The sequence below is a fragment of the Panthera pardus genome, unplaced genomic scaffold, assembly GCF_024362965.1.
Source record: "Panthera pardus isolate Hobbes unplaced genomic scaffold, ASM2436296v1 HiC_scaffold_27, whole genome shotgun sequence".
NCBI classification, from domain to species: domain Eukaryota; kingdom Metazoa; phylum Chordata; class Mammalia; order Carnivora; family Felidae; genus Panthera; species Panthera pardus.
This window is the reverse complement of record NW_026526843.1, coordinates 110,235,189-110,249,146: the sequence shown is the minus strand read 5'-3', so window position 1 is coordinate 110,249,146 and position 13,958 is coordinate 110,235,189. Positions and strand designations below refer to the sequence as shown.

General features: G+C 41.4%; 1 protein-coding gene across 5 annotated transcripts in view; it reads left to right on the top strand.

Moving 5' to 3' along the window:
* Positions 1 to 13,958, top strand: part of CDKL5 (cyclin dependent kinase like 5) — a 214,001-nt gene that overhangs the window by 160,084 nt on the left and 39,959 nt on the right. For all 5 annotated transcript variants that reach the window (XM_053891794.1, XM_053891793.1, XM_019431633.2 and 2 more), the window contains exons 11-14: positions 1,010 to 1,161; positions 6,136 to 7,102; positions 11,705 to 11,806; positions 12,100 to 12,205. In XM_053891794.1, coding sequence (XP_053747769.1) covers positions 1,010 to 1,161; positions 6,136 to 7,102; positions 11,705 to 11,806; positions 12,100 to 12,205 — 1,327 coding nt within the window. The remainder of the gene's footprint in view (positions 1 to 1,009; positions 1,162 to 6,135; positions 7,103 to 11,704; positions 11,807 to 12,099; positions 12,206 to 13,958) is intronic.

The window sequence follows — 13,958 nt, the reverse complement described above, 5'->3', positions numbered from 1 at the left end:
TATTGTTGATGCAGGTGCCAGGAAATTGGTAGATTGTCACTTGCTGAGGAGTATCGTTTTAGACAACCTCCCTAGGGGTTGATTTGGCAACACATAGAAAATAATCCTTAAAAATTTGCATAGTTTTACCAATTCCATCTGTAGGACTGTATCCTATGAAAGGGATTGTGGATGCATGCAAGGATTTCAGGTGTTTATCTTAGCATTAATTATAATAGTGAAAAAGCGGCAGCCATCTAAATGTCCAATAGAAGGAGACGAAATAAATGATGGTACATCCCATCCATACCATAAACTTCTTCAGTCATTTAAAAACTTTGTAAAGTTATTTGTTGCAGTATTGTTCATAATAATAAGATAAAAAAAGCAACCAAAATGTTTATCATTAGGAAATTGATAAAAACAACCTAAGGTATATCCATAGAGTTAAAGCTTTTAACCGATATGGAATGACCTCTTAAGATCTAACGTCCATTGTAAAGAAAGCTAAGTATAGGCCATTGTGTGTCTGCTACTATTTGGGTAAAATAAAAGGAACATATAGAGATACTGTGTCTATGGAAAGGATGCACAAGAAACCAGTAACATGGGCTGCCTCCCAGGAGGGGGACCTGAGAAAAATGAATGTATATTCTTTCATGTGAATATATATATTTGCAAAATATACTAAAAATGTTTAAATTATGTTTTAAAGAATGTTTTTTATTAGTAATTGAAAAGTGCAGGATCCAAAACTTATATGTATAATATGAGCCAGATTTTATTTAAAAAATGTGTATGTATGATATTCAAAACAAGGGCTGAGAAGGCTTATTCCCAGAAGACAATAGTAAAATTAATCGGTAATTTAGATAGATAGATTTTTAAAAACATTTTTTGGACTAAACTGTGTTTGCTAGATATTCTGCAATGACCATGCATTTCTTTTATAAGAAAATAAATAAGGTTTTTATTACAATTTAAATTTGACTTTATAATGTTCTTTTAAATCCTAACTTTATTTCCTAAGAATTTACTGAAGTTGGACCCAGCTGACAGATACCTGACAGAACAGTGTTTGAATCACCCTACATTTCAAACCCAGAGGCTTTTGGATCGCTCCCCTTCAAGGTCAGCAAAAAGAAAACCTTACCACGTGGAAAGCAGCACTTTGTCTAATAGGTAAATATTCCCTTTTAAGGAAATACAGATGCAGCGTTGGTCTTACACGTAGGTGGAGGAGGTGGCTGCTTAAATGATGCAATTAGAGAAAAGAAGGAAAGCCCTCTTTATTCAAAAATATCTTCCTTATGCTTATTACATGATTCAGAACCACAATTAAAGAGTTGTGTGGGTCTTAAAGACTTTCTTAACCAAGTATATTATGGAAACCTATGCATTTTCTGGGAAAGATAGCATGGGTTAGCAACTAAGAGGATTTCTAGCTTCATGAGCTACCAGAGTGTGTGTATCTGGGACTCAGGTGTGATGCTTGGAGGAAAAAGAGTAGGTGAGGGTAAAGGGATCTCAGGGAGAAGAGGATGCCAAACACATGTGGGTAGGAAGTCACCTAGGACAGTCTTTGCAACTGAACCAAGTAGGTTTTACTCTATTAGAAGGGTCTTGTGTTTTTGTTGCTCTTTTGTTTATTTTTTATTATTTTTAAAGATTTTGTTTATTTTTAAGTGATCTCTACTCCCAACGTGGGGCTCAAACTCATGTCCCTGAGATCAAGAATCACACGCTTTTCCAACTGAGCCAGCCAGGTGCCCCTGTTGCTCTTTTAATCGTTGAGTTGAAGAGTTCTTTTTTCATAAGAATAAGAATATGGAAATAGTAAAGTCAGTTTGGTAGATAGTGATTAAAATTGGTGCTTCTTAAAATAATTTTTTTTTAGCATAATCTTTAGAAAGAAGCTATTTTCCGGGTGTCATGGGGTAGGGAGTTAGGGTGGGGATAGCTTCCTTCCTCTACCAAGAAGCTGGTCTTGTCATCTGGTATTGTTCAGATTCTGGAAGATAGGAAATAGTTTATCTCATCTACTGTCAAAAGAGAAACAGAAAATGATAATTCTTAATATGAAGCTTTTTGAATATAAATTTTTCTCATTTTACCGCAGTTTTCTCTCCACATAGAACAATTGTTCTTAATCTATTGGAATTTTGAAAGTCCCAAACCTGCTACTTTTTCAAGATCTGTGAGCATATCCATGAATTGGCAGTAACCACTTATCCTATATTGTTCCCCCACCAAGGAGACCTGAGAGCAGATTCAAATTCTGTTTAATCAAGTTTGTGTTCACTTTGTTGTTTGTTTCCATGAGATTTTAGCACACTAAGGAATAATATTCATCATTTAGTTGCTCCTTTGCATTTAGGAAGTTCACATTATGCCTGTGTCTTATCTGGGATCACTCCTCATTCAGGTGCTTTTGTCTTTCTTCTACCTTAATTATCACTTGATTCCCCTAGTTTACATTTTCAAAGAAAAAGGACCCTAATGATGTCAATTTCAGTAGACAGATGATAAATTTTTGCTTCATGCTATAGTAATTAGTGGTATAACCCATACCATGAAAGGGGGCCTGTGTGTTCGTCCTCTCATGGCCTTGAGAGATCCCCGGTGGGGATCCGAGGCTGTCCTTGGGAAACCCCTTTAGGAATCTGTCCAGGAGGATGTGTGTGGTGATGAGGATATGGTTTATATGGGTCTTTAAGGAGTTTGCCCAAATCTTCTTTTGAGGTAGACCAGAATAGAAATTAGCAGTAAATAAAATCTCTGGAAGAATTTGGGTTTTTTGGATCTTAACATTGTATAGAATTTTAAAGAAAAGGGCCTAAGTGGTTTCTCTAGGAATGATCTCAGCTCAATTTGCATGTATCTGGAAATGTCCTTTTCTCTCTGCTTGTCTATGGTTCATATTTTCACTATGGAATCCCTTCTTGTTGGGGACACTAATTCTACTCAAACCATGGCTAACTCGGACTTCCCAGCACTATTGTAGAGGTGTTCACAGCATCATAGCACATTGGCTGCCACTTATGCATTCCCCTGCCTCGTCCCCAAGACACATTGACACACCTTGTCTTCTGTTGTCCAAGTTCATATCTCTGTAGAAAAGGCAGTGGACCCATGCATTACCTTGCCCCTGCCTAAGTCTCCTTCAGACTGTCCTGAGCTTCTGCTTCCCTTGGACATGATGGGATGGTACTTCAGTCTGCCCTGCCCTCTCACTACTTCTGCCTCACCAACCTTCTCCATAAAAATGTAGCTTTGCATCTTTGATGTTTATTTTGAAAAGTTATTTTAACTAAAGAGATTATCCTGCCAGCCATCTCAGAAGGGTTTATATATAAAATCCTCTTAAGTGCTTGGCAGTTTAACACAGATTCCTTACAGTTGTGTGCCAAAGAGATCTATGGAATTTTCGGAGCAGTTTTTTATTGTTGTGCTTTGGCAGAACTCCAATTTGAAGACAATTTGATGCCCTTTCTACTTGAGAATTATGTGCAAAGCTCAATGGCTTCAAATTAATACTAAGAGAAGCTTTCAGAATAGCAGTTTAGGCTCTTTGTACTTTTATGGGAAACCTAACTCTTTGATAAATGTTTCTACCTTAACATTATAGCCTTCCTTTTCACATTAGAAATTGTATCTTACATTGCTCTGAATAGGTTCTTCCTAACATGTAGGTTTATGCTCTACTTTGAGAGCAGTGTTTTCCAACAGTTTCAAAAAGCTCTAGCGGTTGTCTTCACTGTTCTCACTCCTTTTCTGGTTTTCTTTGGAGCTTCGGACATTGCCCAACATCTGCATGTGTTACCTCTGCTATTACCATCTTTAGGCCTGAAGGAGAAAGGGGAGGAAGTAGGAGTATGAGAGCCCAGGGCAGCTAGGCAGAAGGATCCATCCCATGAGAGCTATAATGTGGAGAGACACAGCTATGATCTGAGTTAGGGTGTTGACGCTAGGAAGGGGTAGGGAAGACAGCACCCAGCCCCTTGCACTGTTAAGCCCAACTGGGAGTTAGGTGGCAAGGGATCCGGGATTATGCAGTAGGCAGCATTAGACTTCTAAGGCCTTGCATGGGGCGGAGAGAAATGGAGAACAGATTGGAGGTTGGGTAAATGGAGGATAACCAACGCACGTAGATCTATTTATGGGTTAGACTATTTGTGTATTGTTGTTTGGGTTTTTGAAAAGTTGCTAAGATATTTTAGTTACCAAGATACAAGTTGACAGATGACTCTGATGGTTTAAAACCTGATGCCTTTAGGATATGTTAACTGCCCTTTATTGATCTGGGGATAGAGTCTGTTGACATCATTTAATAGAAAGTGAAATTTTCATTTCTTTATCATTTCTTTGTAGATCTGGGATCTGCTATTAGCGAATTTTTTTTTAAGATTTTTTTAAAGTTCATGTATTTATTTTGAGAGCACACATACGAGCAGAAAAGGAGCGGAGAGGCAGAGGGAGAGGGAGAGGGAGAGATAATCCCAAGCAGGCTCCACACTGTCAGCACGGCTCAAACTCACAAACTACAAGATCATGACCTGAGCCGAAATCATGAGTTGGTCACTTAACTGACTGAGCCACCCAGACGCACCTAGTTAGCTCATATTTAAGGGACCTTATTTTCTGCTGCAGTTCTTGTGACTGAACTGGGAGAGATGAGAGAGTGCATTTAGGAGATGAAGCCTTCCACAACTGTTCTAGACTTGCTTGATACCAGATACCCTTTTTGTTTTTTGTTTTAACACTCTGAAACGTGGGAGGACAGGAAAAGAGCCCTTAACCTTTGATGCCTGAGCAGTGGATTCTCTGGGAAAATGGGAAGGCATAGTTTCACAGATTACCATTATACAGACAAAAAATTTGACTTTTCTTCCAGTTATGTGATGGGAACAAAACTCCCCCATATCACACCATCTTTAGCAATAGCAATATTTGCAGCAGAATTCCTGAATGCATAGTAAAAAGGGAATTGTGTAAATTATTTTTCATTTAAAAACATCCTACCTTAAACTATAATTTGATTCTTTAAATAGTTACAGTAGAACAAGCTAAACTTGCTGTGAGGTCAGTTTCAGCTTTCCAATGGAGGACAAGGTTTTCCTGTGGATTCATATTTTGTATTTTAAGCCAAATAGGAAATGAAGCTTTAAATCCTAAAGAAGGTCTCAGTCTGTTTGGAATAATGACATGTGAGATGATGAAGAAGAGAATAAATTGTGTCTTCTGGAGAGAAATTAACTCTCCAGATCCCTGTGATCCAGTTGGAGACGCGTTTTTGTTTAGTGTACAAGGAGCTATCTAAGTACCCCAAGTATTGCCACTTCTCTAAAACAAACATTGATCATCGTGTTTTCCAGCAAAGTTTACATTTCTTTTTAGAGTGTTTATTTTATTGAGTATATTGCAAGAATTTTCAGTCTTTGATGATACAGACTAAACACAAGAGAGATACTGATGGGGGTGCCTGGGTGGCTCAGTCGGTTAAACGTCTGCCTCTTGATTTCAGCTCAGGTCATGATCTCATGGTTTGTGAGATCCAGCCCTGCATCAGACTCTGTGCTGACAGCGTGGAGCCTGCTTGGGATGCTCTCTCTCCCTCTCTCCCTCTGCCCCTCCCCCACTCTCTCAAATAAATAAATAAATAAATATTTTTTTTAAAAAAGAGATATTGATGTCTGTATGTGCTGTTAGTATTTATGTCTGAAGCAGGCAATAAGTTTTACAGATAAAAAGGATGGAACGTCATGACCTTCAAATCTAAACGTTGCCTCTGATATTCGAGCAGACAAAGAGTTACAAAGAGTTTGTTATAGCTTAGCTCTCTCCCTATCAGGCGTCTTATAACAAACACTCATGTGAACACCAGTATAGCAAAAACATGCTTTCCCAGATTATCAGTTACAGGAGGTTGGCAACAAGTTACTTGACCATTTAAGGATGCCAAAATCATTTCATCAGGACCAGTGCTTTGTTGCAGACTGACTTGATGTAAGCAGCTTTCTTCTTATGGTTACTTGTGATTTGTTGACACGTTTGAGTGAGTTAACGTTTTTAGTCTTTGAGGTGTTTTTTTAAACAATACTTTTTGTGTGTGTTCTATTGAAGGAAACTGATGTATTTCTTTTGTTTTTAACATAGAAATCAAGCGAGTAAAAGTACTGCTTTGCAGTCTCACCACAGATCCAACAGCAAGGATATCCAGAACCTAAGTGTGGGTCTGCCCCGGGCTGACGAAGGCCTTCCCGCCAATGAAACTTTCCTAAACGGAAATCTTGCTGGAGCTACTCTTAGTCCCATGCATACCAAAACCTATCAAGGAAGCAGCCAACCTGGGTCTACCAGCAAAGATCTTACCAACAACAATATACCACATCTTCTCAGCCCAAAAGAAGCTAAGTCAAAGACAGAGTTTGATTTTAATATTGACCCGAAGCCTTCGGAAGGCCCAGGCACAAAGTACCTCAAGTCAAGCAGCAGATCTCAGCAGAACCGGCACTCATTTATGGAAAGCTCTCAGAGCAAAGCCGGGACGCTGCAGCCCAGTGAAAAACAGAGCCGGCATAGCTACATTGACACTATTCCCCAGTCCTCTAGGAGTCCCTCCTACAGGACCAAGGCCAAAAGCCACGGGGCTTTGAGTGACTCCAAGTCTGTGAGCAACCTTTCTGAAGCCAGGGCCCAAATTGCAGAGTCTAGTACCAGTAGGTACTTCCCATCCAGCTGCTTGGACTTGAACTCTCCCACCAGCCCGACCCCCACCAGGCACAGCGACACGAGAACTTTGCTGAGCCCCTCGGGGAGAAATAATCGAAGTGAGGGCACTCTTGACTCCCGCCGAACCACAACCAGGCATTCTAAAACGATGGAGGAATTAAAGCTGCCAGAGCACATGGACAGCAGCCATTCCCATTCTCTGTCCGCACCTCACGAATCTTTTTCTTATGGGCTGGGTTACACTAGCCCCTTTTCCTCCCAGCAGCGTCCACACAGGCATTCCATGTACGTGACCCGGGACAAAGTGAGAGCCAAAGGCTTGGACGGAAACTTGAGCGTAGGGCAAGGAATGGCGGCCAGGGCCAACAGCCTGCAGCTCTTATCACCTCAGGTACAGCTTAGGACCTTCACTGGATCTGTTGGCTCATCATGGGAAGGTGGTGCAGGGGTGTGAATGGGGTCAGTGCAAGTTTCCTTACTGTAGGAGCTTGTGCTTTTTTGATAAAATGCATTTAGGGAAGCAATACTTAAAGGACTGTTTTAAATAATTAGTTATTTAAGCCAATTGTTGAGTACTCAAGAGAACTGAAAAAAAAAAAAACAAACCATGTTTTTAGAAATTTGGGGCTATTCTTAAGTGTTCCTTTCTGGCATATTTTGTTGAGAGAATCCTGTTTTGATTTATTACAGAACTCATCAGTTATATGGGTTCATTTTTAATTTTCTCAAAATTTAGTGTGATTTGTGGAGATTTTCTTCAGTCTCTCCAGACCACATTTGCTTAAAACATACCCTTTTTACTTATACCTTACTCATTTTCAATGAATTGAAAAATTTCAATTTTTTCTAGAACTATAGGTAAATTTGACTTCAGACCAAGATAAATGTTAATTTGCAGTCTTTTGGATTTTTTGTAAATCTCTAGGCAATATTTTTATCGTAATGCTTCCTCCATCTTACTGATTTTCAGACTCTAGAACTGCTGACACTAACCTGCTTAAGAGAAGTAGCATTCTTACAACAGAACACATGTTTTTTCAATTATATTTTCATGCTATGAAACATTCATCTGCATCAAAGAAATGAGAGTAGAGATAAGCCAATGTCGGAAGGAGAAAAGCATTTCATGGAGGGAAAGTACTGTACTCCCCTTTTAGAAGATGTGAAAACAGGTTTATCAGCGTGTGTCAGAACTCCAGAAAATATGGATGGAATATATAATGGGGGGCTTAGCGAGATGGGTGCTGAAGGTGGGGTGGAGATTGTCAGTAAATGAGCAGTCTGCATAGCCAAGGGCTCAGGCTGGGAAGCCAGGCCGACCTGAGTTTGTATCCTCGTTCTGCGGTCTGCTTCAGACTGTCAATTTGGGAAAGTGATATAATCTCTCTTTGCCTCAGATTCCTCATCTGAGTGGTGCTGTGAGGTTGAAACATGGTGTATAAAGCACCGTGTCCAGTGGCTGGCACAGAGTTTTGAACAAATTTAGTTGTTGCTGCTTCTGTGATGGTGGGACCTATTTTCTAGACATTTAACACTGTCTCTATTCTGGGTGTTCTCAGACACTCAAAAGAGTCTGAGGTAGGGGTCCTTGCCCTTGAGAAACTTCTCTTCTTTCAGGGAAGACTAAATTATACATAATAACAATGAAATAATTAAGAAGCAGATTACTGTGGCACTGGCTATAAATAGGAGTTGAGAACAGGAAAAGATCATGAACAGGAGCAGTTAGAAATGGCTTTGGGAGCAACTAAAGTTCTTGCCCTGAGCTAGGATGTAGAGGGAAGTTTTTGATGGCTAAAGAATGAGGATGTGTTCAAGTATATTCTTTTTCCTTTGTTTCTTTTACATTTTTTTTTAATTACTTTGTTTAAATCCACGTTAGCATATAGTGTAATAATGGTTTCAGGAGTAGAATGAAGTGATTCATCACTTACATATAACACCCAGCGCTCATCCCAACAAGTGCCCTCCTTAATGCCCCTCACCCGTTTGTTTAGCCCATCCCCACCCAGCACCTCACCAGCAACCCTCAATTAGTTCTCTGTATTTAAGAGTCTCTTATGGTGTTCAAGTATTTAGTGACCGAGGCACCATGATAGGCTCTCCTGAGAAAGAGGAAAAAGGTATGGTCCCTGTCCTCTTGGAGTGCATGTTAGGGCACACTTGCCAGGGATCAGTCATGGCAATAACTGTGAGGCTGTGTGCCCGCACTGTGCTAGAGGTGAGTGTGCCACGCACAGGCACGGCCCAGTTCAGGCAGGGGTTGTGGAAGGTTCCCAGGGAAGGTGGCATCTGAGAAGAGATTTCTAGGGCTTACCTAGGGGGAGAAAGTGGAGTTGATGTTAGGAAAGAGGATGGAAGGGAAGGCAGAAAAGACAAAAGCTAAGGGACGTAAAACAGCATGGTGTGCTCTGGGGATTGCAATTTGTTCCATATTGCTGCAGTGAAAAATGCAAGATTTGAGGTGGCTTTTGCAGTAATTCAAGTATGAGGTGATGGGAGTATGTTCTAGACAAAGTCACTGCAGTGGGAAACAGAAATCATGGGTCCTAAGGACTCCTCAGAAGTACATGCAACAGGATGTGTGAATTGAAGGATTAAATACAGGAAGAAGGAAGCCTTCGGGCTCCTTTCCTAGGAACTCCTTTTCAGAGTAGGAGAGAGGACTTTTTTATTTTTATTTATTTTTATTTTTTGTTTTTAATGTTTATTTTTGAGGGAGAGAGAGAGAGACAGAGAGAGAAAGAGTGTGAGCAGGGGAGGGGCAGAGAGAGAGGAAGACACAGAATCCAAAGCAGGCTCCAGGCTCTGAGCTGTCAGCACAGAGCCTGACATGGGACTTGAACTCACTGACCGCGAGATCATGACCTGAGCTGAAGTCACACACTTAACCAACCGAGCCACCCAGGCGCCCCAAGAGAGGACTTTTGAAGTCACCTAATTCAGTCCCTTCATTTCGTGGATGAGTGTGCTGAGGCTCCTAGAAGTTAGATGGGTTGCCCAAGTTTACCCGACTAGTCCAGGGCAGAGCTGGGATCATGAGAACAGTGTCTAGGTCTCAGGGCCAGCATTCTTAGCACTGCAGTGTGCTGACCTGTTGAGGCTGAAGTGACCCTGGGCCCCTAAGCAGAGCTGTTCTGCATGAGGTTGGAAGGACAGGTGCCCAGGTGAGAGGGGGAGCAAGAGATGCACTCTTGCATGTGGAGGAGATGGCACGTGGTGGGAGATGCCATGATTGGAGTCAGAGCAGTGGTCAGAGGAGTCCACCTAGAGAGAACCCGTAGGGCCTAGAAAGATCTCCAGAATGTGGCAGCCGCCCCTAGACATTAGATGGAGGTCAAAACCAGGTAAAGTGTGTTGGCACTAAGCATAGTGTAAATAGAGAAGAAGTAAGAAAAACAGAAAGCTATAACTTGGGAGAAAAGACAAATGGAGTGGTTCTCACAGTTCCAGAACAAACAAACAAACAAACAAAAAACCCCGACTTTGTGAACCTGGTGGAGATGAGCTAACTATGAATGGTTACTGTGGACTCAACACAGATCCAACTGTTACAGAACTTTAACTCCAGTTCAGGAGGTACAGTGCCAACCTGCAAGACAGTACAAGTTTAAAGGCACAAAGATGGCAGATGGCTTGACAAGTAACTAAAGCCATGAGTAAACGATGGGAGTTGCTCTCTTACAAAGTATTGCGGCCACCTACAAGAGGAAGGGGACTGAACTGGCACTGTCACTTAAGAGTTTAGGTTAGATGTAAATCATTTGTCTTCTAAAATACTTTTCTAGGGGCTTCTGGGTGGCTCAGTTGGTTAAAGCATCCAACACTGGCTCAGGTCATGATCTCACGGTTTGTGGGTTCGGGCCCTGCATCGGGCTCTGTGTAGAGAGCTCAGAGCCTGGAAGCTGCTAGAGATTCTGTGTCTCTTTCTCCCTTTGCCCCTCCCCACTTGCACTCTGTCACTCCCTGTCTCTCAAAATTAACATTAAAAAAATAAATAAACTTTTCTAGAGGATTTTGTAAACAATACAGGTGATAAAATTCAAAAGAGATCTTGTCACAAAGTAGGAAGAAGGGCTACATCGGATGATTTTCCTGCCCAAAATATTCTTTCATAGTATATTTGGGGAGCAAGGGAGACGAAGACCGAGAGAATCCTATTTAAAATTCAAGTAAAGTGTTTTTGATACATCACGTAAGGCTCAAGATAATACTCTGTGTGTGTGTTGTGCAAATACACAATGCAGCCAACTCCTCCTCATGGCTTGGTAATTTTGTTCCTTAATCTTGTTTTCTTCAAGGGTGGAAAATGCTACTTTTCCCCTCAGTACACACCATTGTGGACCAAGGCTGCTCTTAGCTTGTGTCTCACTTCCTTGAGAGAAATAGGTAGTGTCTCCTGAGATGTGTGCTGTCATGATTATGATTAAGAAAATACACGAAATACAAATACCGTTATCGTACGGAAGATTAAGAAAATTTAAGTACATACATTACAGTAGGTAGGAAATTTTAAGCCCTATTATTAAGGGTGCTGATTCTATTCCTTGATATATCCAAAGAATATTTGATTTCATCTGAATCTGCCATTTAAGTTCTTCATGAAAAATAATTTGGGATCTGCTAGAGAAATTTTGGATTAACTAATAGAATCTCTAATTAGAGTGCTGCACAGAAACATGACTAGATATTGGGAAGATAATTTTCTTTGTTTTTAATAATTAATTGAACTATTTTCAGCGTAATTCTTTCCCTGCTTGCCTTAACTTTAATGAGAATTTCACTTTCCATCTGTGTGACATTTGTTTGAATTATTTTACATTCATCAGATGATTCACTCTTTTATGGGACAATTTGTGTTTTAGCCAACTAACATTTTTTATTTTAGCTGGTGAAGGTAGTAATTATGCCAAATAAAGCCCATGGCGAGTTAGGTGATTTTCATCCCTAGGAATAGGACACTCTTATAAATCCTTTTAAATTTGACTTCCAGCCTGGAGAACAGCTCCCTCCGGAGATGACTGTGGCTCGATCTTCCGTTAAAGAATCCTCCAGAGAAGGCACCTCTTCATTCCACGCAAGGCAGAAGTCTGAGGTCTGAATTCTCCACAGTTGCTAACTTTTACCCTAAAACTTGTCTGTAAAGAATGGTCATGTGACATCATTACAGCCTATCTTTTCAAATTTCTTCAAATTTCTTCATAGTCCTTCTCCCACAAATAATGTAAGGGCTTATAAAGTTAAGTAGTCTTCCTCATGCCATAATTCTGAGTTCTCTTTAAAAGATGCTGGAGTTAAGTTATGGATCAATTAGGCACTGTTGTAAGTTCATAGGCCAAATCATCATCGCTCTGTTGTTACTTTTTATAAACCTGTTTCTTGTCTCAGGGTGGAGCATATCATGACCCCCACTCTGATGATGGCACCGCCCCCAAAGAAAATAGACACCTGTACAATGATCCTGTTCCGAGGAGAGTTGGCAGTTTCTACCGAGGTAAGCCCAGCCCCTAGCACCCCCTGGGGTCCTCTCTCCCTTCCCCCTCACTACACCTCCAGCCCATGGCCTCCACAACACTTCACTGCCCTGACTTCAGGTCAGTGCCAGTCTTGTCTGCACTGGCGCCTTCCAACACTTCTCTCTGCTTTGTGTCCCACTGTCTTAGTTCAGGCCCTCATGGCTTCTGAGTTAGGTTCTTTGTGTAGCCTCCCACCTGATCTCCCTGTCTCCCAGGGTTGCCATCAAACCAGTCCTTGGAATGATCCACTTGAAGCTGTGTTCTGACCATACCACTCATTCATTCAATTAAGTCATATTTATTGATGTCACCTGTGTACCTGGTACTGTTCTAATTTAGAACATGTCAATGAACAAGACAGCCAAAGGTCTCCACCTTCACGGAGCTTACGTGAGAACGAGGAGAGAACCACACTAAATGTAATAATTATGTAGAAAGTAAAGGGTGATAAATGCTACAGGGGGAAAAATAGAGCAAGGCAACTCATTGCCTGCCCCCACCCCCCGCCCTGCCCCCAGGCCTCTACCTCTTACCTGCTAAGAGTCCTCTGGTGGTTTCCCATTGATATCAGAACAAAATGTGAATTCCCTAAGATGACTTTCCAGACATGCCATGCCCTGGCCCTTGCCATCCTCTCTAGCTGCTGCTCCTCCATCTTGAAACACACTCCTCCCCGTCCTGGGATCGCTTGTTCCTGTCCCTTTAAAGGGCCTCCTTTGAAGTCCTCTGTTGTATGATGTCTTCCCTTTCCACCCAAAGTCCAGTGTGTTCTTCTCTGTTCTACCCATGGTTCCTTGTCTAGGCCTCTAACATGACACAGACTACATGGTACTGATTCTTTGTCTACATTTCTCTCTCACAAGGTTGCAAGCCCCTTTATCATATTTTCCTCTTTTACCCTCATTGACTAGCACACTGCCTAGCAGTTTCCAAGTATTTGTTGTTGTTGTTGTTGTTGTTGTTGTTAATAAATTAAAAAAATGTTTTCAACATTTATTTACTTTTAAGAGACAGAGTATGAGTGGGGGAGGCGCAGAGAGAGAGGGAGACACAGAATCTGAAGCAGGCTCCAGGTTCTGAGCTGTTAGCACAGAGCCTGATGTGGGGCTCAAACCCACTTAACCATAAGATCATGACCTGAGCTGAAGTGGATGCTTAACTGACTGAGCCACCCAGATGCCCCTCATAAATATTTGTTGATTGAATGAGAGAAAGTCTTCAAGTGCACTTGCACAGCCTTAAAAAGTATACTTCGAGGGGAGCCTGGGTGGCTTAGTCAGTTGAACATTTCTGCTCAGGTCATGATCTCGCGGTCATGAGATCAAGCCCCAAGACAGGCTCTGTGCTGAGTGTGGAGCCTGCTTGGGATTCTCTCTCTCTGCTCCTCCCGCACTTGCGTGTGCGTTCTCAAAATAAATATTAAAAAAAAAATGCACTTTAGGGGTGCCTCAGTGGCTAGTCGGTTAAGCATCCACCTCTTGATTTCAGCTGAGGTCATGATCTCATGGTTCATGGGTTCCAGCCCTGTGTCGAGCTGACACTGACAGCGGAAGTCTGCTTGGGATTCTCTCCTCGCTCTCTGCCCTCCACCTCAAAATAAATAAATAAAAACTAAAAAAATGTTTTTTAAATATACTTTGATGGTTAACTGGCAACTAAAACAGATGCTTTGGAGGCTGTATGGATTTAGGAGATGTTGACAGAGAAAGGGATCCTCTTTGAAGAGCTATG